This window comes from Miniopterus schreibersii (assembly GCF_964146895.1).
Source record: "Miniopterus schreibersii genome assembly, chromosome: 2".
Taxonomy (NCBI): domain Eukaryota; kingdom Metazoa; phylum Chordata; class Mammalia; order Chiroptera; family Miniopteridae; genus Miniopterus; species Miniopterus schreibersii.
This window is the reverse complement of record NC_138102.1, coordinates 34,235,469-34,260,766: the sequence shown is the minus strand read 5'-3', so window position 1 is coordinate 34,260,766 and position 25,298 is coordinate 34,235,469. Positions and strand designations below refer to the sequence as shown.

Genomic DNA, 25,298 nt, shown 5'->3' with positions numbered 1-25,298 from the left:
TAAGGTCTAATACTTTGAGAGATAACAGAGTCATTGGAAAAGCCGATATGTAATAAGGTTTTTATGTCACCATGGCTATTGATGCATTCTTACATCCATTTGCCTTTGATTTTATTTTAGAGGTAATACAAAATCAAATTCCAGAACTGCCAATCAACATATTTAAATGCATGCCAATTTACTTGCAGGAACTACTGACCTTCAAAACACAGATAAGCAAGTCAGTTGGCAAGTTTCTATTCTCATTAGAATTTTCATTGTTACTTAGTCTTTCTTGCAACGTGAAAGCCAAATTCCATAACTGTTATTCCTTTTCTATACTCCTTTCAACATAATGTTCTATTAAAGTTTCAACTGATTTCCACTTCATCTGCATGACAGAAAAGGCACAACTTTCTCTTTCTATTTTCCTTAGCTGTGGATTTATGCCTTAAGTAAACCGTTATTAAGGAAAGGTCCAAACAAAGCTTTTAGGCATGGCTGTCAAAAAACTTTAAAATTGGCTTTGTAACTGTCACAGCTTCACTTTGGTGCTGTCATTATAATTAGATATTTTTTGTCTGAATGTCTATGTGTCCTTGTATGTACAGAGTCATTAAAATAATCACTTGCAGTGGATTTTGATACACTGTAATCACCATTGCTTAGCTTTCTCCAAAGTAATAACTTTCAAATATTAAACAAGAATTAAGGTGATAAGTATGTGCAGTAGCTAAATTTAAATATTAAAACCAGTAACTCGAGCTTTAGAGTTAGAGCTAGTGACATGGACCACTTCAACCCAATTCAATTCAACCAAAGTGTGAAACTGGCTATTGGCTTCCTTAATGTGAAAGGGCTGACAACACTGCATTTAGTCTTGTGCTTGTATCTCTAGGACAGTCCAAATGTATACACTTTAATTTTTTATTTTCTTATAAAAATTAATGTAAAGGAAAATGTTAAAGTTGAGTCAGTGCCACAAAATAGTATTATATCACTTGAGATTCCCCAAGCTGTATTATTTAACATAGAGAATTTATATAGAGATATAAACACACATTCATACATATGTATATGTGTACATATGCACAGGTGTATGTATCTATATATTAATATGACTCTTCAGATCCTACATTTCCATTTAAATTTTTAAATTTCTTTCCCATTGCCATGTCATTTTGCTGTATATTTATTTTTTAAATCTGAGAAGCTTTGTACATATGTTTAATTAGGCTTTGATCCAAGAATGACTGATTTCTGTGTGTGACAGTTGGAATACCAAATATGAAGAAGAGACTATAAAAGAATCAACCTCAAGGCAGCAATATCTGTAAAAAAATGCTCAGGAGCCTTGCTACTCAAAGTGTGATCCCTGGACCATCAGTTTCCTGAAAGCATATTGAAAATGCAGAGATCCCAGGCCCCTCCTGAATCAGGATCTGCATCTTTAACAAGGTCTCCAATGATTAATGTGCATATTAAAGTTTGTGAGTCTATGTTGTAGTAGATATTCCTTGAGTAGCTGGTTAAACTGAATGGCCTATGCAATTTTTTTTTTTTTAACAAATTCACAATTTCATGATCCTAAAAGTCTATAATCACTGAATAGGATATAACAAGTACTGACTGGAATACTCTGGTAATATATTAGGATACATCATCACAAAAACAGATGCCTGCCTTCCCCCCAGCTCCAATTCCAAAATTAAAAAAATCAACTAAACCAGTTTGGCTTCATAAAAACAAAATTATGTGTTGGTTTTTCAACCATTTGGGGGGTATTATAAAGACACTATCACAGATTCTTTCATGAAGACTAAGAATGAAGGTGGCCTCTAGAATCTGGAAAAGGCAAGGAAACAGTTTTTTTTCCCAGAAGCTCTAGAAGTAAAACAGCCTGCTGATACCAGTGAAACCCATTTTGGACTTGTTAAACTATAAGTAAGAACCCCAAAATGTATACACACTTTGCATAATTATAAAGGCAAATATAGATAATATGAATGTGAATATAGATATATAGATATGAGTATGGATATAGATATAGCTACAGATATATAGATACAGATATATCTCATCCCCCATCCCATTCTGATACTTAGAGTCACCATGACCCATGATATAGGACACTCACCTATATGGATATGATGCCTACTGAACACTTAATAAAGCATGCAAAAAAACCTTTTGGAGCATTGGAAGACTGTCATTAAGAACTCATGGACATGGATGACAGTGTGGTGATTTGGAGGCTGAGGGGGTTGGGTAGAGATGCAAGAGGGTGTAGGGGGCATAAATGCTGATGGAAAAAAATTTAAAAAATAAAAATTATATTAAATAAAAAGACTACAGGGCTCTAGATATATCAGTTGAAGAAATAAATCAAAATGGAGCTTTTCGTATTACTTGTCTAATAAAATTGTTTGTCTTGAATTGATTAAAACCTCAGCATATTTTGTTTGTGAAAGCTTCAATTAAGTACAAAATGTACAACGCCGTAACAAATATTCACGATTGGGAATATCTTACAGAAAACTATTTAATGCCACCTTGTTTCCTTACACTTTGTGGCCACACATTTAAGGATTAGTGGGAGAAAGGAGAAGTAAATGAAGACATGTACAAAACCTTTCAATTAGCTAAACCGTAATTTAAGGATTAAGAAGTCAATGCCCCTACATGGCTTCATTTTTGACATCTGAAAAAACTATCAGGAATGAAAATACTAAAATCTTTGCTTTTCAACAACAAGGTGTTGATCTTGCTTATTTTGCTGAAGATGGAAAATAATAAAAATCAAAATATTAGTTCACCTACAACAATTTTCTCCCATCTTCCCTGATGTCTAGAAGAAGAGCAACATAAGAGGAAAATTAAAGTACACTAGTATTAATTGTAGCCTCATGCTGCTATAGACTTTGATTCTGAGTTTCTACAATGTTGGACACATAGTAGGTCCAACAACAGTGTTTGATATAACTTGATTTCCCCTATGTATTAAATTGGTCACAAAGCATTTTCTGCTTCTTTATAAGGAAAGTAGGCTCAAGGAGATCTCTTCTACATACTTCCTATCTTAGGTTAAATGAAAGCTACATTGGTACTCTGGATATAGCTAGTTGGGACATAGGCCAAGCTCTATAAGGACAGCTTCCTTCAAGGTGGCTTGGCAAGGTCTCTGATAAGAGGGATGCTCCAAATTGGATATTCACCTCAAAACCCTCTCACTCTTGACCCTATTTTTCAGATGTATTAATGTAAAGTGAATAAAACAAATTAGGACACCTAAACTTAAGTAATATAATCTTGTTGTTTCAAGTAATATAATCTTCCATTTGCATATCCCAAGAAGCTGCCCTATTCAGCCTTGGGCATATCAGAACCCAGAGTGATGGTCGACAGAGATGGCTGCTGCACATATTCCTGCAATAAGCCTCTGTCAGTGACAGTCACTTGGGCCATGCCTTCCTCATGACCCTCTGATTCTGACTTACAGTCAAGTATAAGTGAAGTGCCAGAGTGTAGGCACTAATATTCTATATTTTTCTCACTAGAGCTCTACCAATCATATAGTCACTGGATAATCTTGCCAGATTTTGGCAGAAAGTGCTTTCTTGGTCTTAGTTATTGGTATTGTTGTTTTTCTTTTTTCCTTTCTTTTTTTTGTCTTCATGAGTACTTTAGTGAGACATTAGTAAGGTGTACAACAGGGCTGCTAGACAGGGGACACTTAAATCATGATGGTTTTAAGATCTTTGAAGACACCTTAATTGACGTTCCCAATACTTAATAAAAATGTATATATAGAATCACCTGGAATTTACTTTTATATGTTTATTTTTATTTTTAGTATTAAATGGTATACAGAGGAATCTAAAACTTGTTTTAAATTCAAGACGAAAATTCAAAAATGAAATTAAATAGCTTTCCTTTTAAACAAAGAATATATCTAGTGCAATGAAGGGCTTAGGTTGTTACATTTGATGAATGCAGAAATAAATAAAAATTGTGAACTATGTAGAATCGTGAAGTGGAAGACTTATTTTGAGATATTTAAAGTATTTATGAAAGACAGAAGAACGATTAAAGGATTTTAAAAATATACAAGAAATATACCAAATACAAAATGACCCAAGGTTTTACCAAGTCTAAACCCATCATCAGCCTTAGGGGATGGGAGGAGTGACGCTGCTCCTTCAAAGCCTTTGAGTGCAATAACTGTCTTGAACACTGAGAAAATACATGACAATTTTAAACTCTAGTTGTAGTTTTGAAAGGGGGTTTCATACATAACCCCAGAAATCAAGACTTGCAAGAAGAATGACGTATCCTTCTTTTTTCCAAAGGTGACAATGCAACAAATATTTGGTAAAAATTTGTTTCCAAAGACTGTCTTTATGAATGCCTGGCATAAGTTAGTAAATGTATCCTGATTAATATGAATGTAAATACTGAAGAGTTGCCCGGCTGGGCGTGGCTCAGCGGTTGAGCGTCTACCTAGGATCCAGGCGATCGGGGTTCGATTCCCGGTCAGGGCACATGCCCGGGTTGCGGGCTCGATCAATGACTCTCTCATCATTGATGTTTCTCTCTCTCTCTCTCCCTCTCCCTTCCTCTCTCTGAAATCAATAAAGATATATTTAAAATAAATAAATAAATAAATAAATAAATAAATAAATAAATAATAAATACTGAAGAAGTTATAAGAGTTATTAAAACTGAAAGATGACAACATACCATGATATAGGAATTTAGTTTGAGATAATCTGAAGTGCAAATAATTGTAAGATGTTCTAAATATTTCTTCCAATGAGGTTCAAAAATCAAAGATGCAAAACAATTTAATCAACAGTAGATAAATTAAAATGGCAGTAATAATTGTATCTTATTTTTTATTATGTCTAGTCTTCTGGTATCTACTCTAAATATAATTATTATTTGAAACATATATTATATATTAAATGTATATAGAATATATCTTTAAATAGGTATATGTGAAATATTTTGAACTGAGGATTTATACAATTGTCTCCTCTCTAATTGATTTGGCCATAATTGATCTCAAGACCACAGTAATTCTTTTTCAATTAACCATTTAGCTATCTTCTTACACCTTTTGTTTGTGCTGTTTTGCCTTTAGCTATTTTATTCTTCCTGTTCTTAATTCTCAATCTAGATTATTATAGAATAATTTTTTTATTTCTTTTTCCCCCAAAAACTTTTCCTCCAAGCCAGTTTTGTTTTGCTGTTAGAAACTGAAAATGATGTGGCACACCAAGTATTTGTGGGAGGATGCTCAGCATCTGCGTAAAGGAAGAGTAAAAATTTGTATCTGCTGTGTGTGAGATTAGGTGGTCCTATACAGAAAAGCATATATATGTGTATATTCACATATAATCCCCCACATATGTGCTAAGTGCTTGTCACATGAAAGCTATAATGGAAGAAACGGGAATTAGAGAAGACAGTGACCAAATAGAATGCAGGACTCAGAGATCATTGTGTCAAGGAAGCTTTGTTTGACCTGATTTTCAGGGTATGGACATTAGGATGGGGTGAAGCGGTTGATTCAAAGAAATTCAAAAGACTGAATTAATGACAGAATTGAAGGCAGATCATATTTGGGAAGGACAGAGACGGGTGCATTATAGGTTGATGTACAGGTTTCTGGAGATAAAGGAAAATGCTGGTTTCTATGTGCGACTGGGTGAGGGAGAGGTGCATCTGGTTTTTGATGTGAGATGGGTGATATGCCCATGAGAACATTTGGAACATGGCTGATGGACACTTAGAAACACACTTCTAAGATTCAGAAAGCAGGGCTAGAACTAAAGGCTGTGAAGTCACTTGACTTGGGTGTGCATGAGACCTGACTTTTCGGAAGCGAACAAAATACTCTGAGAATGAACAGTTAGAAGAATATGCTAATAGTAAGGGTAACCATTTCTACAGCCAGAGTGACCCCTGCATCCCACACACTGCACTAGGTATTTTAGGTGCATCATTCATTTATAATTCTCACAACCCCCCGAGAGATGTTATCATCCTCACTTTTGGGGCCAGGAAATTGAGGCCCTGGGAAGATTTAGCAAATCACCCGGGTTCTTCTGGGCCACACTGTCTTAGCTGGACCACTCTGTCTTCTTGCATTAGTCTCTAGGTATAGAAGATGTTGGCTTGTGGATAAACCCTAAATTCCCATGGACTCAATCAATTTTTGAAATTATCTGCCAGTTCGTAGGAAGGTTCATTAAGAAGACAGATGTTTAAAAAGTGCCTGGAATGTCATTTCATTACTTGAGATACACATTTCACACAGTTCATCTCCTCCCAATCTTCACCTTCAATGGACATTTTCTCAAAAAGCATTAAAATGCTAGAGTAAAACAAAACAAAAGAGCAAAAAAACCCACTATAGTAATAATCTTGCCACAATTTGACCGACTTATGGTAAAAGCCTATTATCTCTGTTCTTCACATAAGGAAGCACATGGTGGGGTAAAGCTGAGATAAAAGTGGAACTTGAGGAAGCCAGGTCTCAGGCATACTTTCATTTTCTTGCCAGTGACTTTCTTCACGATAACGGATCACTGGGTGTGTGTTGGAAGACGGTTCGAACTCTGCAGCCACATCTGTCAAACTGTCAAAAGATGAAAACTCCTATCCGAGAGGCGGGAGAAAAACGGCTGTCGCAGCAGCAGCTGGGAGTGAGCTTCCAATTTAACAGAATTCTATTCATCGTGCATTAGGGTGACCTCTTCACCGGCTGCTGCTTATGCTAAGATAGAGTTTAAACAGCTAAGTGACTGGTGGGTGCTAAAAGAGTCAATTATAATTGTTCACTTTTCTGAGACTCACACTTAAGGACACATTGAAGAAACTTTCTAAATGGTTTTGGTAATACGACATAAAAGAATTGAATTATTGCCTAGAAGATGATAGAGAGGTAAAATGTTCATCCATATGTCAAGCACTAATATATTTTGAATTTTTGCTTTTTTCTAATATTTTAACGTCTTCTCAGTCAGACCAAAGTGATATGACCTTTAGAATTACACAGAATTTGTGAAAATCATTTGGAAAAATTAGCAGTTCAGTGGGTAGCAGACGTGAATAATCAATCTATAGACAATATGTAGCCCAGCAGGCGTGGCTCAGTGTCGACCTAGGATCCAGGAGATCGTGGTTCGATTCCCGGTCAAGGCACATGCCCGGGTTGCTGGCTCGATCCCCAGTCGGGGGCCTGCAGGAGGCAGCCGATCAATGATAACTCTCTCATCATTGATGTTTCAACTCTCTCCTTTCCTCTCTCTGAAATCAATAAAAAATACAAAAACAAAACAAACAAACATATATTTAGATAATACGTAGATTGTAGCCTATGATTATACAAAAACATAATTAATATCCATAAACTATAATCAGAGAGATCTAATTTAACATTATAACACATTGTTTCACACCATTGGGTGTAAAATCTGACATCAAGTGTGGACAAGGTGTGAAACAATGAGAACGTTTATAAGTTGCTGCTAGGAGTAAAAGGTGGCACTATACCCTGGGTAGCCATTAGGCAATATCTCATAAACCTAAAGCATTCATATCCTTTAATTCAGCAATTGCTGTCTTAATTATATATGCTCAAATAATTCTCACACATGTGCACAGAAAAGCATGGACAAGAGGGTGCTAGAATGTTTGCAATAGCAAAACAATAAAAAACAACCTCTGAAACTACCAATAGGAGAATGACTGAATGAACAAATTGTGTTATATTTTTTATAAGAAGATAATATACAGTGATGAAAATTAAGTGGTTAAAAATACAAGGTAGACTGCTTATGATGAAATTTCCCATCAGTAGCTAGCTATGTGACCTTCATCAAATTACTTAAGCTCTCTGTGCCTCAATCTTTCATTTGCTAAACAAAGGTCATAATAGCACCAATAGTACTGGTGTTGTGAGCCTGATACCAGTGAGTAGTCAGTTAATGTTAGCTGTTATTATTTCTAATAGTGAATACATAGGTATTTTTCCTACCTGTGTTTCTACACTATTTCATAATATTTTTTAATGAAAGGGAATGATTGAATATGATATTGTGAAATGGCTCCAATTTATAAATGATTCATTTGTAACTACATGGAAACTATGTGGTGTTTCTCCAAAGAAACTAGTTTACACAACGTGATTTGAGCTTTAGGTCAGACCATAATAGCCTATGTATCCCTTAATAGTCTTCTCAAGTCCTGTAAAAGTTAAAAGTTTAATAAGGAACTATCCCTGAGTAATAACTTCTGAGGTTAAGTCCCACTACCCATGTGATCAGAGTTACATCCCTTCTTCACCTGCTCCATGGAGCTCATGATGTGGAGTAGTGGCTGCCGTAGACAGAGATGGGGGCAAGTTTTCAAAGGAAGTTAAGAGGGAAAATTACTTTTGGTTCATACTGTAGGCAAACCCAATACTTCGCTTAACTGGACCTGTTACTTCCATTCGATTCCCATGACCTCTGGCCAATCTCTCCTTTTGAGTGGTCTACTATGAAACTATCCCAGCTTTTCACTAATCTTTAGATGTTTTCCAGTGAGCCTCTTGAATGGGAGCCCACCGAACTCAGTTACAATCTGTCATATTTGGGCAACACGTGAGAGACAGAATAAAGCCAGCTTTCAAGGAGAAAAAACAGAGGCAGATGCATAGACAGAAACAAAGATGAGAACTCATGTGGCCCAAACAGAGAGTGAGAGGAAGTCAAAGAAAGCACAGTCACCTGGCCGGCCTGATTATACCGGCAACAAATGCTCCCTGTGAGTATAAGGTCTGTTCCTTGCAACCGAATAATTCTTGACTAGGACATAAATCTTCAGTTCTCATAGTAGAAGATGGAGTTATTATCTCCATTTTACAAAACAATGCCCAAGGCCAGACTAATGACTCATAGCTGAAACATGTCTGCTCCAGAGCCTACTCTTTCAGAGTCTACAGTAGGGTGACTTCCCTCCCTCAGGAAAGATGCTGTACTGGGTATTACTTTAGGCTGAAGTAAGGATGTCTGTGGCTGGGAAGGGAGGTGTGAGAGGGAAGGCAGACCTATTAGGAGACATATGCCAAAGGCAATTGTAGCGCAAAAAGAAAAGGAAACCAGGTCTGGGGCTTGCCTTATCACTAGTCTCAGGCTTCTCCTTGTTATTTCCAGCCACCTTTTTCCTGTGGTAAGGACCAAATGCAGGCAGGAGTGGGATTCCAGATGATCAGCAATGCGCAGGGAAGTAGAGAAAGAAGCAGAAAGACATTCCAGATAGGACCAAGGGTGGGAGGGGTTATTTCAGGGGCTATAAGACATTCGCTTATTTGTCCTTAACTTAGGAATGAGTTTATTAGGACTTATATAGATTTACCATGGCGAAGTTCCTTATTAAGCATGGTATGAATTTCATTAATAACTATATAAACATGAAAAATGTGCTAGCAAAATGGACTTCATCAACATTAAGTTAGTTAATTAAAATTTCAACAAATGTCATTAGAGTGCTCACACCATTCATAACCTACCAGGTAGACAATCACTTCGGCTTGTGCTCTGAACTTCTGGTTTTGCAATTAAATTTTAGAGCATATGTATTTTAATTTATTTTAAAAACAGAAAAGACCACCCTAAGGGCTTCAAAATCCCTGCATGCCTGCATATGACTCCCATTATGGTTATAATTATAGCTATGATTATACTTAAAATTTATGTTTCCGAACACAGAATGGAATTTGTAGACTTTCAAAATGCTGACCAAAGGTACCTATTTTTTCCTTTACAAATGGTTCTATAGAATCTATTATCCTGTAGAAGAGTAAGAAGATTTCTTGGTGTCCTAATTCATTTGAAAGCTCCATAATCAATATGTACTTAAAAAGAGCAGAAACACCACAATGACTGCAACATTTGAAATAAGGTAAAATACATGTGTGTATATGTAGGAATATAGGGAAACAATAATATATCGCTCTTATTGCTCACAATCTTAATAGACTTATTTATGCAATTAAAGAAAATAAGTGTGTTTATGTACATACACATATCCATAATTATGTGTGTGTGTGTATATATAGATATATATATATATACACACACACACACACATATATGCACATATATATTTTTTACATTGGAGAAATACATCTACCTATTTATCTATCTATCCATGTATCTATATCTTTTAGATAAATACATATATACAGATGGATATCTTTTAGATAGATACATAAATACAGATTTACAGAGAGAAAAAACTGTTACACATCAAACACCCAGAATAGCAGAAGCATTAGTCACATTGTATAATTAGTGTAGCAGTAGTAGAAAAGATTAAGCTACATTAATCAATCTTACTTTATTAAATTACTTAATTACTTATAGTTGGTGGAAAAGACATATAAATGTTCAAGTTAATAAGCTAGACTAGGATACAGAAAACAGAAAAGAAAGTAAAAATATAAGACAGTACCAGTGAAGACGGCAAATCCAAAGTAATTTCATCTGAAACAAGGGCAGAGATGATTTTTAAATGTCCATTTATAAAGGAATTCAAGCCAGTCTCCATTTATGCTGTCACAATTTAAAAATTTTAAAAACAAAATTTTATGAGAAGACTATTTTGAAATAACTAAAATTTATACACTACTTATTATTATACCATCTTTGTGATCTAAAGTTACATTGCTATAATTTATTTCATGGGTCACCCAAACCAGTGACCTATGGGACCCAGCCAGTCATATAAATGAGAAAAGCAGGCCCAGAATCATTCATTCAACACACAGGGATAATCTTCACTTCTACAAAGAAACAGAAATTGTTTCTCCTTTCTGCAAACCATTCATTCATTCATTCATTCATTCATTCATTCATGTATTTATATAATTTATGTATTAACAAATTTATTGTTTATTTTCCCACCATAGAGTCACAAGTTAAGAAAAATATTTTTCTACTTTGAGAAGAGTAATTGGATGAATCCATGAATAAATAAAACACTCTCATTTCCAGTGTTATGGAGATAACTTGGCATGTTGAGACACTGAAGGAAAGTGGAAACTATGCCCAGGACAATGAGGCAGGCACTGCCCAGTCCTGTCCAATCATTGCCATGTGGGAGTGAGAACCCTGTTGCCAGATCTTTCTATTTACAATAGTGGGATATATGAGTTTTCACATAAAATATTCAGTTTTTTAAACTTGGGACCAAATTTTAAAACAAAGTTTCCACTCTCAGGACAAAATTCACAATTCCTAATACTCTAATTGGGACTCTGGCCCACCAGTTGGCCATCTCTCAGATATTGTCAATGCCTCATTTTTATAACTTATTTCAACAATGGCAGACTTACTAACTCAATGTAATTATAGCTGTTCAAATGTTTCATTCTAATAAATTCTACTTTTTTGTTAAGATAGGAATTGGTTTGATTCTTTTCAACCATGTTATACATTCAACTGACCAAGACTATATTTGTAAACATAGACCTATTTATTTCACACACTGAAGAAGACAAAAGGAATTCTATAAGTGGTGAGACGTAACAGAAGTCACTGTTGTGTTCTTTCAAGCCTTTGCCACTGTGTTTTAGAAGAGATATGTTGGCACAAGCATCCAACCTTTTGGTTATCCAAAGCTATACAACCTTTGAGAAGTACTTTGTACGAACAAACTCCTAATGTACTGCTCATTTTAGACTTCGAAATAAATGCTTTTATAGAAACAGTGTTATTGTCATAATCCACTTGATTTCTATTTCCTAGAGACAAGACCACGAGGACAAGTAGAGCTGCTTCAAAGTGAGAAATCAAGTAAGTCCTTTTACAAATCAAGAAGTTTCTGAGTCATTACTTCACTTGACTGTGCTCTCATTTAATAAACATCCATTGAGCACCTTCCGTGTGTCAGTTTGAACTGGTAGTGGCCACGACTGCTATGTTCCCTGTGGTCATGGAGGTACCTCTGGGTGGAGGAATAACTATTCAATAACAAATTATACCATTTTAATGTATTTTATTAAAATTATAATAAACACACAAAAAAATTTTACAATACTATAAAAACATCTAACCAGGGTCCCTGATCTATTCTTGAGGATGATGTTTGAGTTGAATTTGAGAGGATGAGTGGGGACAAAGAGTATTCTAGAAAGAGGAAACGCTGAGAATGACAGTGCCTCTGGGGGGCAGAAATGCTGTTTTATCAGAGATCTAATGTGTGAATGAAGGGGATAGGGTCTTAGAAGGACAGCTCTGAACCTTAACCTCCAGGTTACCTCCAGAAGAGGAAGGAGGGAGGGTAAGTTGGCAGGAATTAAAAACACACACAACACTTTTTATTTTAGTTCTACAGTTTACCATGTTTTAAGAGAACATATGCACATTTTGCTCATTTGAAAAATAAAACGTGATAATATGCTACTGTTTGTCTTTCAGGGTGAGCTATCATTATAATCCTAGACAATGAGTGGGTGGTTCAGGTAAAATTTTCCCGTTCTCTTGTTTTAGATGGCATTAATCATTAGTAAAAGCCAGTGAGTACTCCGTGATCACTTTATTTTTAATACTTTCCCCTCACTTAATTATTTTCTTTCTTTCTCTTGTAGTTCATTAATGATACATTAATTTTTCACACAGACATGGAAATGTACTCTCTCTCTCTGCAGCTCATGCCTACTACAAAGAGACGATCTCATGGCCAGCCCACTTCTCAGCCGCACTCTTTCAAATCGGATCCTTTTGGAAAGCACTACTTAGGACCCAACGTGAAGGTGGAACTCCCTCCATACAGAATTGTCTGACTTCCTGCTCCCCTTGTTTCAAAGCACATGCACCACCACTCATAAAACTCACCAAATGTGCCGCCATAGTCACAACGCATGTCTAACACACAGGTCCCTTGGATGCCCCATTTACATACTTCTAGCCTATTATCAACCTGACTCTCCAACTTTTATTTTCCTATATTTCTACTCAGTGCTGACCCCTCCATTACACCCTCCTTGCCATTTTTCTCTTAATTATTTTTTAATTCTCACCAGGGGATATTTTTTCTATTGCTTTTCAGAGAGAGTGGAAGGGGGAGAGAGCAGGGGGAGAAACAGAGAGACAGAAATCAATGTGAAAGAGACACATTGATTGGTTGCTTCCCACACATGCCCTAACCAGGGCAGGGATCCAGCCTGCAACAGAAGTACCTGCCCTTGGTCCAAATTGAACCCAGGCCCCTCAGTCTGTGGGCCAACGCTCTAACCACGGCACCAAGCCAGCCAGGGTGCCATTTACCTCTTGCCATTTCAAATCTTTGAGTTGAAGAGGCTAACTTCCTTCCTAATTCCAGATTGCAACCTTAAAGCATCTATTAAGAAGCATTTAATAGATTTTTTAGCAGTGTATTCAGGGTCCAGTAGAGCTCTGATTTGGCATTCATATCAGGCCTGATGGTTTATTTCTATTGTAAACTTGCTTCCCTGGCATATTTTTTTTCAGCTGGAGAAATCATGGGACTAGGAACCAGAGGATGCAGGTACAAGTCCTGGCCTCTTCACATGGTTGAGGTGTAACTGTAACTTCCTGAGGAAGCTCACCCAGGTCCTCTGGGTCTCAGCTTCCTCATTTATGAATGCAGGCAGAGCACGCCAGTCTTTCTACATCACAAAGCTGTGCTGAGTCTCATCCTTAGTTGCTTCCTTACTCCTTCTCTTGGTCTTGGTTTAAATACCTTCTCTGACCTCTCAGATGAGGAGAGCAAACTCCAAAATGTATATTCCCACAGCATCTTGCATTACTTCTTTCAAATTCCCATTATTCTTGTACTGCTAGTTCAGTGCTGATTTTTTCTCCTCTCACCCTGAAGTTCCTTGTAAGCTCCATGAGTGTAGGGCTCTGCCTGTCTTGTTCAGGAAAATCTTAATGTCAATAAATATTGGTTGATGGATTACTGAATAACATAAGTAAAAATGCTTTTTAAGCATGATGCTACAACTACAATTGTTATTGTTATTACTATTAGAATTGTAGTAGTAGAGGTAGTTGTAGTAGTTGAAATATTAGCAGCATTGTCACCATCAAATATACAGCAGAAAGAGAGCCACAAAATAATGTGAAATAGTATCAGTGTTCATTGAAAACACCTCCTGTTTTCCCCCTCCATCCTTTTAACTGATAGAAACAAAATAACTATATGAATAAATGGCCATACAACTATAGCCCACAGTAATGGTTCAGGGTACAATATTTTGCTTCTTAGGTACCGGAGAGAGATCTAAAAAAAATTAAGAAGGTGTTCTCATCCTAAAGCAGGTGAAAAACCCTTCCCCAGATTATGGGGAGGGATATGAAGAACTATACAGAGAAGACCTGCTGAGAAGAAGATTTGTAACTAAAATCAAAAGGGAGCGAAGGTAAAATTCTCCAGGGGGAGGAATCAGTTCTCTGTCCCCACAATGGTGCTGCTTGACTTTTCACCCTTAAAGAGGAGGCTAATGGAAATGGGGAAATGCTGTGGAGTGGTAGGAGTGCCACTCTTGGGAATGTGACATGGTTTTGAATAAGCATTACTAATATTTGGGGGACGAAAAGGGGAACAAGGCAAGAGAAGATGCCAGTGTGGATGACCAAAGAAAAGAAGTTTATTGGGCTTTATGAGGAGCTCAAAGCAGATGATTATGGTCAGAAAGTCCACAAGCCAGAGATCTGATTGCCCATCCCCTGGTGACTTCCCAGGAACCTGAGACCCCAGCCCACCTACAATCCCATCCTCTCATATTTGCTACAGGCGTACTTTGTTATGGAAACACATTTATTATACCATGTTGTTCAGAGAGCTTGCAGATGCGAAACAACACACTGCCTATTAAAGATATTTCTTCCCAGGGACTAAATTATGTGAACTGTGATCATGCCTGCCACCCCCAAATAACCCAGGCCTTTGTAGAAGAATATTTTTATAAGATTTAATGACAACAACATTTTTCACTCATGCTATTGTCTGTGTGCATTTACTCAACAGCTACCAAATCCCTACCATGTGCTTAAAAAATGGTAGGTCGTGGGAACACAGAATGGAGTAAAACACCGTGCCTAACTCCAGGACCATAAATTTGGGCAGTTCTAGAGTTTAGAGAGCTGTGGATTTTCTTGTGTAAAATAAAAGACAAAGATCCTTGCTTAGCGAGTTTTAAAAACGGCATTGTACTGTACCTGGAGGCAGGCTGGGGCACGTCCCTGGGGCTTGTTGACATCCACAGCTACCAGCTGCCATCCACCAGAAGCATCTTCATGAAACATCTTCAAGACAAGGAGAGAGGTGAGTCAGAGATGCTTAATAAGGAACACTGAGAATTGTAATTTTATGTCTCCAATTTTTTATATTTTTTATGTTGGCAGAGATTTGTTTTCTTATGGATTTATATTTAAAACTTGAGTCATTTCAATTACCTTCATTTTGACACTGAAAACTTGAATAATAGTAACAAGAATAATGGTAATAGCTTGCATTTATTGAGCACTTGTGCTGTATCAGGTCCTTTCTGTCTAACATATGTTTTGCATATAATTGCCCAAATATTCTTCTCCACAAGACTTTAAAGGAGGCATTTTATACCTATTATATTTAGTAATCGTTATTACGTATTAAACCAGGAAGAAAACAGAAAATTAGAATTCCAAATTATTGTGTCTGATGAGTTATTACTGGAAATGGTGAATTTTTATCTTTACTTAGTGAACATTTCTCACTGAGCCAATAGAAAAATGTTCTCAGGACCAATAATATAAGAACTGTACATATGGCATAGAGAGGGAGGGTGGTGATGTTTTAATGACAGGAAACTGACATGTCAACAGACTCTGTGAAATTATTTTAACTAGGTCAAATTAATCTGCTCAGCAGAAATTTTATGTATATGTTAATAAAGGGAAAGAGTGGTTTCTTTTGGCTTAAAATAAGTGATGAAATTCAGGACAGGATTCTGAATATGCTACAGGATACTGAAATCTGATACCCATCAAACTGGATATTTCGGTTGTTGGATGCACAGGTTATTATCTACCTGCATATTCTACTATCTCAAAAATTAGTCACCTGTCAACATTGCACCCCGCCAGGAGACATTGCCCACTAGTATATTTTCTTTCCAATTCCTTACTGGTCTGTGTGTGTTTAGGGGTGGTAGTGGGATGTGAAATTAAGGATTTTTATTTTTCTAAGAAAAGAAACTACAAGCACTCACTGTTTCACACAGAGGCTCTATTTCATACCTGTAAGTAAACATCTTTGCCATACTATATCCTCATGCTAGTCTGACTCTGTGCTCAAAAAGGGAATTGTTCATGGGAATATGAGATGATACAAAGACCCTGTTACCTATGACTTAAATCATAATTTCAAACTCCTGGTAGTAGAGGTAATGGATTATTTGCAGAAAGAAAACTTTCCCTCTATAAAGTAAGTGAGGGGGTGAGAGACAAGAGCCCAAATTCACAGATTATACATGTATTTTTTAAAAAAATATATCTTTATTGATTTCAGAGAGGAAGGGAGAGGGAGAGGAAGATAGAAACATTAATGATGACAGAGAGTCATTGAATGGCTGCCTCCTGCACCTTCCCTACTGGGGATGGAGCTCGCAACCCAGGTATGTGCCCTTATCAGGAATTGAACAGTGACCTCCTGTTTCACGGGCCAACACTCAACCACTGAGCCATGCCAGCTGGGCTATATACATATGTTTAAAATGACAAAATGGAGGTGTACATTTACACAAAGACTCCCTGACCAAAGATGCCAGTTACAAATTGTTTTGTGCAGGTGTCCATTTACAGTGTTCTGATTCCTTTAGAATAAATTTTAAAAGTTATTCTTAGTGGTAGAATTAAGCACATCCCCCGTGAATAGGCTTATTCCAAGAATACATACATTAGCTGCAATGCAAACCTGTTAAACTGCCTTTGGATGTTCTTGTCAGAATTTCGGGAGTCTCCTTTTAAGGAGAAAAAGACAAAAGACAAAAGGACAAAAGCAGTCTTGTCATTCTTTAGCCAAGACCCTCGGCACAGGCATCCTGTACTCTCTTGTCCTAGTGCAAAGGACCCTGGGGCATTTATTTGCTTTGATCAATAGCAGACCAATTTTCTCTGTTAAATTATTTTTTTTTTCAGTAGACCCAAGTCAAATGAATCCATTTAATTTTTGTCAAAGTGTTCTCTCAGGCTCACTTCTTTGTATGAAATAAAGTGAAGGAAATGCAAGCATGTTGCACTTCTCTCGAGTCCCCAGAATCATGAAACAGCATGTGCAGTTAATGCAGCAGTAGCTATGAAACATAGAGATGAGATATTTGAAAACTGGAATCTTGAAGACTTGAGTCCTTAGGGGAGTGTGGCACAGGCAGGGGTGGCCGGTTGTCCCTCCATATCTCTTCCAAAATAAAAAATATTTTATGAGACCACTGGGCCACAAACAACAACAACAAAACAAAACATATACACACACATAAAACAACAACAAAAAAGGGGGAGGTGGCCAACTCTTTTTCTTCTTTGAAGCTTATCTTGACCATGTAATTACATACTGGACTATGAGGTGTAAGCAGAAACTTTCTATTTTTTTCCTTCCTGTTTTTTGGAATTTGGATGTGAGAGTCAAAGCTATAGCAGCCAACTTAGTCCAAGAGGCAACTTTGGGAATGGAGGCTGTGCAAAGTGAAGCAAAAAGTGCAAGGAGTCAGGATCTGTGCTGACACACACCACACCACCAACTCCAAATGACCTCCTCCAACTTTACTGGAGACAGAAAGGAACTCTATTTTACACAAGCCACTTATTTGGGCTTTCTGTCCCTTATAGCTTACACACACACACACACACACACACACACACACAAACATTAATACAGAGAAAATCTAAAATTTATTTTGAAATTCTTATGCTTTGGATTCTTTCAAAATCAATTGCGTGTTTTTTAATTTAAAAAAAGGTAATAATCATTATTATGCAAAATAATTAGATTGGACCCATGATTTTATTATTAAATAGCATATTCAATGACTCAGCCTCACAAAATTTAATTCTCACATATGACGGGTGCGTTATTCCATTACCACAGTTTCTAATTAGAATCGCCATTGTCCCATGCTAGAACAGTCCTTCCCAGAAACTGCTTTCATTAAATTGCTTTCTCACTTATTTAAAGATGTATATTCATCTGGAAAACAATGGTCTTGTAATATAGTAAACAGATTTTTACTAAAGCATTGTCTTTGAGCATTATGTTGTACACAAGTCTTTTTTGGAGAATAAATTATTTCTATTTTTGAACATAAGTCTTTTCATATACACATTTCTGCCTAACCCAGCACTGCATATTCATGCAGAAGTTGTTTAGGTATTGTAGGCATTCATATTCTAAGAATGTTCACAGAACTACAAGGGAAAAAGAACTCCTAAGTGTTCTTTTACCCTACATCAACTCTATCCTTAGTGGTCTTCCATCTTAATTAAGAATATTAATTCAGAAAACATGAGCCAGCAGGAGTGCTGAATCAGAGATCAAAACAGACCCAGAAATTATTACTCTCTTTAGACAATCAGAATATTTATTTACCAATCCCATAATGTGATCCTATTGGACCATGATTCACTTATAAAAGTGAGGTATGTATTGATTGCCAGAGCAATCAATATTGTCTCTCTTATCATTCTGCATTGAAATGTAGCCCTAAAGCTTAGCAGCTCTTTCCGTTCTACTCCAGGCAAAGTAAGATAAACTCATCTTTACCATGAATCAGTCTCAATCAGAAGACCACATGACTGCAGCAGCAGATATCTGAGGAATGAGAGCAAAGTTCTGGACTAGAGGGATACTGTGTCCAAAATAACTTTTCTTTTCTTTTTAATCCTCACCTGAGGACATTTTCATTGATTTTTAGAAAGAGGGGAAGAGAGAACGAAACATCGATGTGAGAAAAATTGATCAGTTGCCTCCTGCATGTGCCCCAACTGGGACCGGGGATCAAACCTGCAACCTAGGTATGTGCTCTGACTGGGAACAGAACCTGACTTTCTGATGTACTGGGTGATGCTCCTACCAACGGAGCCACACCACCCAGGGCTGTCCAGAATAATTTCTACTAGCACATCTGCACATCCCAACATCCAGTTCTGGGGCAACACCCTTAGAAACTTGTGGCATGAGTAGTCCTGTTGTTGAGGGACACAGGGGGGCATTATGTCATGGCCGTATGAATCTCTTGCACCTTAACCCAACATACAATTGAACATGTGGCCACAGTGACCCATGTCTAACAATTATGCAGGTATAAATGTCACCATCCCCATCAGGCAAGTTAATGATTACTAATCTGAAAATTTCCACATAATTGTCCTTTGTTTTCCTCTTACACTTTGTACTATGGCCTCTATGAGACCTCTGGCATTAGTTTTTCTGTAATTGTTTCTATGCTGTGACTCAGAGGCAGGTTGCCTCCTCCTACTTAAAAAATACACACAGTTCTCCCCAGGGATTCTCTTTTGCCTCAGAACAGTCCTCAGAGCCAATTCCTACTGAACTGCCTAAGATGTCAGAAAGCCCCTTCCCTATCCTGTTGATGTGTATAATTTTTTTTCCTACACACTCAGAGCCCCCCCCCCACCCCCAGAGGAAAATTCATAGACTTAGATATCATAGGTTCATCAAAACTGGGACCCTCTTAGCCATTGTATGAGGATAACTTATATAGAAAAATAGCAAATGTTCCACATACTAGAGAAAAGCGAGAACTGACTTCATTTCTGAACAGCTGTGTTTTTACAATACAACTATCTTTATTTTATTTTCTTAAAGTGTATCTGTTTTATTAGAATTAGAAATGTGTGATTTAGTGTTTTAAACCACTGAAAGAGGGTTTCTTGTGCACAGAGTTCTGTCAGAATTTACAAATGTAACAGAATCATGGCAAATGATGTCTCTCTCCCTCACACACACACACACACACACACACACACACACACACACACACACACACACACACACACACACCCCCCCCCGAGGCATCTGGGCCCTTGCAGACTGGCTGGGCGGGGCTGGGCCTGTTTCCAGGCAGCAGGAGTGGAGGTTTACCAAGAGCTGCTTTAGGAGCTCCAGTTGCTTAGCAACCGGGCCTTCAGCCACAGCAGTTTTCTTCATGAAGGTTTTTCACAATTCTCTGCGTGATTACCTTTGCTGAATACCTAGATGCATATCTTACAGAACTCTGAATTACCAACTTATTCCTTCAGATTACGTACAATTTTGCATCAAAACAACTTTGTACAACTCTGCTAGCAGTCTCTTCACATTTCACTTTCTATTATAATTTCTGGCTGATCTGGTGGCACTTCCAAGCACTACTTTTCCAGCTGTGGTTTTATAAATAAGATTTACTTAATAAGCTAATATGGTTTTAAAGACATGTTAAGTCATCTCTCAGGAACACTGATGCAAATTCTGGGATGAATTCATAGTTCTCTGTTCCATCAAGATCTCCCTATATATAGACATAGCAAAAAACACGCCTTCGAGAGGTTGTCACCCTACTTAAAAGACATGTCAGAGTGAACCTGGAACTTTGTTATTTCTCATAGTTTACTAAAAGAGATGAGAGAAGAAACAGGAACTAGAAGTGGTCAACTCTCTGAAGGTTTTCCTACATGCCACCTGTGAAATAACCTAGATCATATTTTTAAAAAATCTTTCATGGAAGTCTGAACAGTTGTTTGTCAAAATTGAATAATATTAATACTATTTCATTTATAATGAATTGGCTAGAAAATTCAAACTTTCACAGCACCATAAAGATGCTGCATAAAGACCTTTCCAAATATTAACATGTTTAACTGCATTTTAGCCTATATTTATTAGAAGTTCAATTTGAAGATTTTCAAAATAAAATTTGTACCTTGGATCTTTCTCAAATACCTTTGTACCAATAGACCTGTGTAAGTATTTACAAACTTATAAAATAAGTTACAAGGCATTTAAATGATTTCATTCTCAATCCATGAATTTTTATTTTCTCTCTCTTTTATAAAGATTTGTCCTATAAGAAGGTATATAAACCTGCTCTTTCTCTTTCTAAAGACACACACACACACAAATAAAACAAATACACAAAACCAAACCAAAAATAAAAGCAGTCATTGAATCTGAATTGCCTTCTCACGTAATAACTGCCCTGCTGCTTTAGTCAAATTCTAGGGCACTTCCAACTTCTTGAGAGCAGAGCAGAACCCTTCAGAGTAAGTACCGAGTCCTCAAAAACCACAGGCATGCATTTGGTGTTGAGTGGCCTTCATAATTTACTACACTGTGATTGGTTCATTCTGAATGAAATATATTTTCCATTCCCAAAATTCAAACTCTCTACATAAGCACCATTGTACTGGTTTTCAATTACATGAATAAATATTTATAAAAATGGGAACTTACACAGTTTCCATATTTTATCTGCAAGCCCTTTAAGGACTTGTGATAGCAGAATCAGATCAAAGGTGCATAGCAAGTGTGTGACAATTCTAGTTTTGCACCAACCCCACTCATGGAGCTGATAAAAATATAGATGCCCTTGACCCAATCACCCTGAAAGCCTGATTTGGTTGATTGGGGTTTAGACCCTTGCACTTCAATTTTTTAGTAAGTCCCTCAGTGAGTCTGATTGTAGGAGGTCATTATAACAGGGCTCCCTCAAGTTCCTATGGGTCCCATTGATGGCGAAGACGGAATCGGCTGTGAGTTCAAGTGGGTTGTAACATAGTCTCTTGATACTGTACCTGGGTGGTGGCTGTTGAGGTAGTACTGCTTCTTGATCCCCACATCTGTTGAAACTGCACCCTGATTTCTGCAAATGTTTCAATGATGACAGCGATAAACACATTCTGAAAGAAAATTACCAACCACATTTACCAAAGACTGCGAATGAGAGAGGGCAATTGAAAACAAACAAAAGATCTGCAGAAACTGTCAGAAAACTCAGATTTTATTGGGACGTATTTTTACAGTACCTTAACAAGCCACGCAAGGAAGAATATGAGAGTGATAAAATAGAAGTAGGAGCGCCAGCGGGGAAAGCTGTCAATTGCTCTATACATGAGGAACACCCAGCCCTCCTGGGAGGCGGCCTCGTACACTGTGAAGATGCTGGTACCTAGCAAGAGAGGGGAGAGCAGGCTGAACTATGGTAGACTTGCAGGATAAAAAAATCATTTTTCAGAAAAACAATCAATATCAATTCATGCTCATTTTTCTCAATGACCGAAGCTCTCCTAAAAGGACTAAAATCACAGACAACTTTTTATTGTTCTTATTCTTAGGATTTTAATAAAGTTGTTTCTGACTTCCAGCTAGGACAATTTTAATAGCTCTAGCAATAAAATAACTTTATATCTTTAGCTGTTAAGTGCATTTAACAATGTAGAAAAGGAAATGAACATTCAAACCAAGTAACAATATAATAAAAAGGAATGTGTACCATGTAAGCTTGCCACTCGGGGCTTAACACTTTCAGTGAGGTGAAGGGCACTTGCTACAGTTTTAGTCAAAATGAAATAAATCTGGGAACTGGGTTTCATTTGGAATTACTTTCTCATTGGGAGACTAAAGTCTTTCAAGGCTCCAAAATTTAAATTTTTGATTCCATGGTGTTTACTAAACACCAAAATGTAAAGTAGTAAATCATCAAATAGTACTTGGCATTTTCTGAGAGAATTGTCTCATTGAAAATACTACTGATATAAAGTGACGAAAAAAATAGAACCAGAGGCATGGATACATGGAACAGACTGACAGCTGTCAGAGGGAAGAGAGGTGGGGGAGACTGGATGAAAGAAGGTGAAGAGATTAGCCAAAGAACATGTATGCATGACACATAGACACAGATAACAGTGTGGTGATGGACAGGAGGAAGGGGGCGAGGGCTGGGTGGAGGTGGGCAAAAGGGGGCAAAATGCGGACATCTGTAATAGTGTCAACAATAAAAATAAAGTTAAAAAAGGAAAATACTACTGATGATGGAAACAAAGAAAATGAACAGCAAATATGTAGGCAGATTTTTGAACATTCGGTTAAGAGAAACTAAAATGCCATTCAGAGAAAAGACAGTGTTTAATTCTCATAACATTATGAGGTATGCGTTATTATTTCCCCATTTTACAGATGAGAAACCTACAGGACAAAAAGGGTAAGTATTTGACTACAGATGTACAGATAATAACAGGGGGGTGAGAATTAGCCCAGCCCTTCTGAAAAAAGGGTTCACATGTTTAACTGTTATGATATCCTGCCTCCTGACATCCTTTCTATGGTTTAGTTTTCCCATCTGTAAAATGAGGGAAAAATAATACGTACCTCAAGTATTGTGCAGATGAAATGATTTCATTTCTTTAAAGGGTTGGCATATGGTGTGTACTTAATAAATTTTAGTACTATTATTATTGTAAAAATTGAAGATAATTGCTTAATATTATTTTGTGAGAAAACAGAAATAATACCAAATTAAAGTTGTTTATAAGACAAATATGATATATGTTGTTATTCATAAATCTGTCAAAACTGGCATCACAATAAATTCCACTGCTATAAATTTATGAGTTAAACCCAATATCCATCTATCTATGCTCTAACTACACAGAAATTTAAAGCCAGAATATACATATGATTAAATGTCCAAACTAAGGGGTTAGTGACGTCAGCTGAAGACTGACTGTCTCTCTGGGCCTGTGCGAGCAGGAAGGATAATCAGAGGGTCAATGAATACTGACCCATGCAGAACAGCAGAGAAGTCTAGCAGTAAATGGGAACAAATGGGAAATGAACAGACTTGAAAGAAATGCTGAGAGAGAGAAGGTAAGCGTAATCCTATTTGGTAAATGCTAACTATGCACTAATCTGTACTAAGTAACTTTATATAAAATATAATTTCATATATGCACTGCCTCTCACTTTAAGAATTATATTTTATACATTGATTGTCTTTGCCATAGCAACTGGTATTTGTAAAATAGTTTCAAGGCTTGTTTACATACTTAAATGCTAAAGAAATCTCTGTCTAATTAGTCAGGTAGGTAAGTAGATGGGTAAAGGGCAGATATTGTCAATCATAGTTTTAAAAAAAGAATAGTCTATCCTTTAGAGAGAGGAAGTGAGAGAGAGAAATATCAATGTGAGAGCACAACATTGACCTGCTACCTCCTGCACACTACCCACAGGGGATCGAGCCTCCAACCAGGGCATGCACTTTGACAGGGAATCGAACCAGCAACCATTTGGTGCATCGGGTGATGCCCAATCAACTGAGCCACACCGGCCAGGGCACAATCACATTTTATAGAAAAGGAAAATGAATGTTATTAGTTGATGAATTTGTCTGAGGTAGAAAGTGATAGAACCAGATATTGGATCCACATCAACAAGTCCAGGTCTGAAACTCTTTTTCTTTACAGTGGTACTTATATTTTCTCCTACTTGAGACTGGGACTTCAAAAAAACCATATTTTTTCTTATTAGCTTGAATTTGAATAAAGTTCATTTTTTTCTGAGGGTCTATGGTCACTAAGTTTATAGTATATTGAGGAACTCATGCAAGAAGAGACTTTTAAGAGAGCAATTCAGAGAAGAACATGTACAAAAAATAAAATGTCAACAGGAAAGAGAAGTGGCTGTTTCCATTAATAATCTGGATATACTAAACATGTACAACATTTTTGCTCCTGTGGACTGAATATGAAGGGCAATTTTAACGTAAAACAAGTAATTTATGTCCCTTATTTTCTTCTAGTTATTTGAACTAAAACAGAAATGTGGCAACAGAAATCCATTACGAATTCCCATTAAAGCTTCATAACTTTACCAATTGAGCATTTAGAGGTAAAGTAAGAGACTTGTCAACATAAGATTAAGTCTGAGAGGAACACTGAAATTATCCTTCCTCTACTTGCCCAAATCCTTCTTTATTACATCTACAAGGAAGACCTTATTTGTAAAAAAGTAAAAAATCGTACATTCTAACCTTGAAGCTTTTACTCCATTTTTCTTAATTTAACACAGAAAAAGCGGAAGAAGTAGGAAGTCACAGTGCAGCTCAAAAAGCAGGGTTTGCTGATACAAATACATGAAATTTTATGAAAATGTAACCAAAAAACTCCCCAGGAAAATGCTGACTGTTGAAGAAAATGTTTCCCGTATATGTGAACTACACTGGGTCAAAGGCTTTGAAGATTTTACTGAGTTGCAGCAAATTCATTTTTCTACTC

At 36.9% G+C, this 25,298-nt stretch overlaps 1 protein-coding gene across 1 annotated transcript in view; it reads right to left on the bottom strand.

Annotated features, from left to right (window-relative positions):
* Window positions 1-25,298, bottom strand: part of NALCN (sodium leak channel, non-selective) — a 273,012-nt gene that overhangs the window by 160,710 nt on the left and 87,004 nt on the right. The window contains exons 8-10 of the mRNA XM_081127411.1: window positions 22,053-22,195; window positions 21,822-21,926; window positions 15,216-15,302 (exon numbers count right to left, since the gene is read on the bottom strand). Coding sequence (XP_080983537.1) covers window positions 15,216-15,302; window positions 21,822-21,926; window positions 22,053-22,195 — 335 coding nt within the window. The remainder of the gene's footprint in view (window positions 1-15,215; window positions 15,303-21,821; window positions 21,927-22,052; window positions 22,196-25,298) is intronic.